The sequence below is a fragment of the Electrophorus electricus genome, chromosome 26, assembly GCF_013358815.1.
Source record: "Electrophorus electricus isolate fEleEle1 chromosome 26, fEleEle1.pri, whole genome shotgun sequence".
NCBI classification, from domain to species: domain Eukaryota; kingdom Metazoa; phylum Chordata; class Actinopteri; order Gymnotiformes; family Gymnotidae; genus Electrophorus; species Electrophorus electricus.
In genome coordinates, this window is record NC_049560.1 from 5,662,968 (window position 1) to 5,668,967 (window position 6,000).

General features: G+C 44.7%; 1 protein-coding gene across 7 annotated transcripts in view; it reads right to left on the reverse strand.

Moving 5' to 3' along the window:
* Positions 1 to 1,094: 1,094 nt before the first annotated feature.
* LOC113577842 (probable phospholipid-transporting ATPase IF) overlaps positions 1,095 to 6,000 on the reverse strand; it is a 34,195-nt gene continuing 29,289 nt past the window's right edge. For 3 of the 7 annotated variants that reach the window (XM_035523114.1, XM_035523112.1, XM_035523116.1), the window contains 2 exons: positions 5,199 to 5,332; positions 1,172 to 1,250 (listed from right to left, as the gene is read on the reverse strand). In XM_035523114.1, the coding sequence (XP_035379007.1) occupies positions 5,230 to 5,332 (103 nt within the window). In that variant the 3' untranslated portion in view covers positions 1,172 to 1,250; positions 5,199 to 5,229. Of the gene's footprint in view, positions 1,251 to 2,766; positions 5,333 to 6,000 lie in introns of those variants that run through there. The other 4 variants (XM_035523115.1, XM_027010724.2, XM_035523113.1 and 1 more) reach the window with 3 other exon arrangements.

Consider the following 6,000-nt stretch of genomic DNA (forward strand, 5'->3'; position numbering starts at 1 on the left):
CAAAAACCATAACATTAGGATGAACATTGTTTGGGATGTGGGATCAGCAATAGACGTGCCCGGATGCTTAAACAAACGGCAGAGTGAGGAGATGAAACCTGATAGAAAAATAACTATTTCTCTATTTCTCATCTGATATGCAAATGTGACAACAGTACTTTTTTTCAACAACAACAACAACAACAACAAAAAAACCTTTGAACCATTGTCCAACTCAGTCCAATTTAAGAGGAAAATAAAGTGTCTTGACATTACTTCAGTCAATTTTAGATGCTTTACTTTGAGTCACTTCGCTGGATCTTTATGCATGTACCATCTTAGGACTGGTAGCGTGTCTTCAGGTGTCGACTCCTCTCGAGACTGACTGTGTGGAATGAAGCATGCATCTGAACTGACTGAAGCAGCACGTTTAAAACGGTTGTCTCGACGCCGCTCAGCCACGCGCGTCCCCTCTCCTGTGTGGAACTGCAGCACCACTTGCTGTCTACAGCCTCACTCAGTAAGACGGGCAAACACGCGCACACAAATAAAAAAAACTCTAATGTGACTGGGACTGAATATGTGGTCAGTACCTCAAGGGGGGGGGGGAACAAAGTTGTATGTTAATTCAACAATGCTGAGCAATGAACATGAAGAGAAGTGATGCTTAGTGGGTAAAGGGGACAAAACTACAGGCAAGCGAGTGACTGATGAAGGTTAAAGTCAATGAAGCCAGCCAAAGCTGATTGTGAGTTTCCTTCAGGAAGTGTTAGAGAGACATCCTTCCTTTATCATAGTGGGGGGGGGGGGTCTTGGGGTAGGACATTCTATAACGTCAGCTTACGCTAAACAGCTCGCCTTTGGTACCTAGAAAAATCAGGTAGCAAAAAGAAGGGAGGTATGGCTTCAAACGGACCCCTAGTTTCCTCAGGAAAAATGGAAGGCCCTTCACACACACGTGCACAGCATAAAAGCAGAGAGCTTCTGTTCAATACGTGTTGGACTAAAACCTGGCGAAGGGATGTCACCATGAAGCACTCCTGCGCTCCCATTCTCAAAGAGTGACCGCCTTTCCCCTGGGGGAGTTAAACGATTCTGGCTGGGAGGGAGGGAGGGAGGGAGGGAGGGAGGGAGGGAGGAGGCACCTCTTCTTTGGGACAGAGGAATGGAGCCAGGCGTCTCCGCTGCGCTAGCAGTTAGTGGCTTCCACAGGAGAGAGCGTCAAGATGCTGCGGTCGTTGGAGTAGAAAGGGTCCGAGTCGCTCCACGATCTGGAAGCACGAATGAGAGGGTATGTGGTATGTGAGGTATGTGGGGCACGCTGAGAAAAGGAGGACCAGGTGAACCCTGCCATGCGGAGGGAGACCTCAGTAAAGGGTAATCTGAGCTCCAAGTAAAGGGTAATACTACTGTCACCCCTGTACCAGGAATACAGTTATGTGCAAAATAATAGCAGTCTAACACCACTAATGTATTTAATTGATGATACAACATGGGAAAAAAATTATGGCTAGGTGTAGCCGAGTAATGGGTAACCGACAGAATCAACAGTCATGACATGCATGCTGCTAATTGGGTGTAATTGACTCATTTAATGAAAGGGGCCTGTTCAAATTAATAGCAGAGTGGAGTTCAATTAGTGAGGTCATTCATTCTATGAAGAAACAGGAGTCAATTATGGCCCTTATTCAAAAGGAGGCCAGCAAATGTACCTGCTGGTTTTAGCCCTTGCTCAGTGAGTAAAATGGGTTGTTCCAGACATTGTACCAAGGGAGAAAGAACCAAGAAGTTGATTGGAGCGGGGAAAACACAAACAAGTGCAGAAAATAATTGGCTGCTCAGGTAAAATGCTTTAAAATGGCAAACGAAACCCAAAAACACGTGGTAGGAAAAGAAATACTACCATCCGCGTAGATCATAGAATAAGAAGAATGGCAAAGAAGCATCCAAGGCAAATCAAAGAAGATCTTCAGTTATCTGTGAGTGCTGCAACAATCAGAAGACACCTACGTGAAGCCAAACTATTTGCAAGAAACCCTCAAAGTACCATTGCTGAAAAAAACAAAAGACGTGTTGAAAAGGATACAGTTTGCCAAAGAACACACAGACTGGCCTAAAGAGAAGTGGCACAAAATTCTATGGACAGAGGAGAGCAAGATTGTTCTTATTGGGTCTAAAGGCCACAGACAGTTTGTGATATGACCCATAAACACTGAATTCAAGCCACAGTACACTGTGAAGACTGTAAAACATGGAGGTACAAGCATAATGGTTTGGGGATGTTTCTCATACTTTGGAGTCAGACCCATTTATCGCATACCAGGCACCATGGACCAGTTTGAATATATCAAAATAATGGAAGAGGTTATGTTGCCTTATGCTGAAGAAGAAATGCCCTTGAAATGGGTGCTTCAGCAGGACAACCCCAAACACACCGGCAAGCGGGCAACATCCTGGTTCCAGACAAACAAGATTCATGTTATGAAGTAGCCAGCCCAATCTCCAGACCTCAATCCGATTGAGAATTTGTGGAGTGACATCAAAAATGCTGTTTTTGATGCAAAACCCAAGAATGCAGAAGAACTGTGGAATGTAGTCCAGTCATCTTTGGCTGGAATATCTGTTCGCAGGTGTCAGATGTTAGGTGACTCCATGCCACACAGATGTAAAGCAGTTATCAGAAATATACCAGAAATAGGTTATACAACTAAATATTAGTTCAGTGATCAACAGAAAAGCTAAATCTGTAAACAACTGTTTGTACTGTAAATATTTGAGTTTGTAAATGAAAATGAAGACTGCTATTTTTTTGAACAGCCCATTATTCTTTTTATCATTTTCGGTTTAAAAATTGATATTTCCTTCATGTTTTCCTTTGGAATCGAATGTGCAGTGTTCCCAGTGCCTTTGTGTATATGGAAATAAATGCTGTCATGAGGATTGAGCTTTTTCTCAGTGTTAAACACTGCTATTATTTTGCATATAACTGAACATCCTGAAAACTACACTTGCGACACTCTTTCCATGCAGAAGGCACACAGCAGCAAATAGTATGAGGCACAGGCGATGGAGGCGTGAGAATGATGGCGTGCTGGTGTGGGAGGAGCCAACGTGGTGAGAATGATGGCGTGTTAGTGGGGCAGGAGCTAATGTAGCTGGTTAGAGGACATGGAAAACAAGCTGCCTTCCTTGGTATTCATGTTTACTCACACTCTGTTTCAGCCTTTGTTTTACATAAAATACTGATGCAAACACATTAAAAAGAGTATATACACAGTACAATAGATAAGTGCAGGTTAAAAAACGAAGTCGTATTATTTTACAGCTCATAGAAAAATATCTAAAGCAGATACAGGGTTACTATAAAATCTATAGCATTTCTGTAAATAGAGGGTGACTGGATTGCCCTTCAAAATGAGAGCTCCTATACAGAACAGAGGCAATAGACCTCTTGATGAAAGCTATGGTCACTACCACCAGGGGGTGTGTAAGAATCGGCACCAAACTTTACTTCTTCAAACCTGAACATAGTCATATCATATTTAGACACATGCAGCAGGCAGAAAAAGATCAAGGATACAATGATGAATACAATAACAGGCGTCATCACCTTCGGGTATAGTCATTGTTAGGTGAGGAGGCAATTCAAACATGCACAGATAATGTATCTCTCAGACGAGGACAACCGTTTTAAGATCAAGGCTTTACGCAGTCAATAATGTTTCATACAACGGAGGCTAGATACGGTTATATGAGGGCTATTTGAGAATACGTGGAGCATGGATGCGGCTCACTGGCTTAAAGCCACACAGGTCAAAGTGAACGGTACTCTAGTTTACCATTAATGTAACAGACCATGACTGTCCATGTAAAAGACACTGGGAATACACCACTGGACCAGTGGATGGTCACTGGTGCACAGACACCCAGGTTTGTTTCATGCAGTCCAAAAACGTGAAAATCAAGAGCAGCAATGTAATGCGTCTACAGATAAGACAGTGGAAACAGATTACACACAAATACAGAAACACACACACACACACACACATGCAGATATGCTCACACAGACACACGCTCTCTCAATGCACTTGCTTACTGATCATGAAGCATACAAAAAAAACAAAAAACAAAAAACAAAAGGCAGCACTTGAAACATTTTCCTTTTATCGTCAGTAAGGCTTCGAGCTTGAAGGAAAATAAAAAGGTAAAAGATACTGAAGTATCCTTTTAGAGAGCACAGTTCTACAGTTCCAGTGTCTCCTCTCGTCCATGATCTGGTCCCTTTTTATATTTGGCTGTGGTTACTGCAGTGAAGCCCCACTGCAAGCAGGCATGCATGCGGCAGAGTGGGGCTCGCTCTCGCCCTCTGCTGGGGTGGCAGTGTTCTAGCGTTAAGAGAACTGAGTGCTTTTCTCACAGCTTTTGGACACCGGAGAGGCTTCCCAAGGTGCACAGGCTAGGAAAGGTCTTGGGGAGCAGTGGCTTCCTAGTGCATTACAACTGCATGCTGTCAATAACTGTGTTCACTGAGAGACAAACACACGCGCGCGCATGCCCACACACGCCAATTTACTCTGGTTAGATGAAGACAAGACTGTGATCAACTAAGACGATTTCTGAAACACTAAACGACGCTTCACAGGTGACTCCTTGGGTTCGACGTTCAACGTGAATATCCTTTACAAAAAACACTTTACATTTCACGTCTTTATAAGACTGTACAAGCACGCCGGACATGCAGTGCTGAGTGCTAGTTAACGCAGACGAGGGCCACAGGGGACCTTAAACCAAGTATAGAGTCTTTCTGCGACACACATTCAGAGCCACACAAAGAACATGCCAAAGACGCACAGCTTAGAGAAGAAAAGACAAAAAGACAGATCTGAAGGACAGATGAGATTACGTTAACCTCATGGCTTTAGAGATTGCTGGGGAAAGACTTCTAAAGTGCCTCATATGGACCTTCCGGAGCTGGGAAAAATGTATATAAAAAAAATAAAAATGAAAAAAAAATTCACTCTAGTGCACAACCTATTGTTCTATTAAAGGCAACTGAGCATGCCCCACTTCAGACTCCCGACACACCGTTGCCCTGTGACAGAGGTGCAAGAGAGGCTTTACGAAGGCCTCAGTTCTTCCAGCTGGCTTCGTCTTTTGTCTCCAGTTTGTAGGAGGTGTGCTTGCAGCGGACGCTAGAGAGAGAGAGAGAGAGGTCGCACCTGGTGGCCCGCGCAGGGTCGCAGCGGCCCGTCAATCTCCCCACCAGCCAGGCCAGCCTGGCACAGCCACTATGGCCCTCCGAGAAGCAGCACATGGAGTCCATACAGCCGACGCCCTGGTAGACCTCAATAAACTGTGGGGAAAAAGAGAGCGAGCGAGAGCGAGAGAGAGAGAGAGAGAGAGAGAGAGAGAGAGAGAGAGAGAGAGAGAGAGAGAGAGAGAGAAGAAAGAAGTGAAAGAAGTAGGATGAGGATGGAGTGAAGTATGTGGAAGAGAGAAACATTAGAACATGCAAAGCAAGCAGTCTCAAACAAATCTATCATTACACATGCAACAGAAGAGGGCTCCCCGCCCTGTGATGAGATGACATGGTACATGGCCTAATACATACAGATGACAAATGAAAGGGACATCGTGTGACTTCAAAAAAACAAAAGCCCCAACCCCCCACCAATCAATAAGATACATGATGCTGTCCTGTTCAAGACCGAGGACATCCTTGGCCTGTGCATGGCCAGGCCATGTAATCAGATGCAGACAGCACTGTCTCTCAGCAGCGCTCTCTCAATCCATAGTCATGTTATAAGGCCAACCTGTTACAGTACACCGCAATACTGCTGCCTAAGCAGGAACCCTAGAGCACCATCCTCCCATAGTCCACATACACAGGGAGGGGCAGTGGTGAAACCAGCCACACACAGTGGAGGGTTGTGAAACCAGCCACACACAGTGGAGGAGTAGTAGTGAAACCAGCCACACACAGTGGAGGAGTAGTAGTGAAACCAGCCACACACAGTGGAG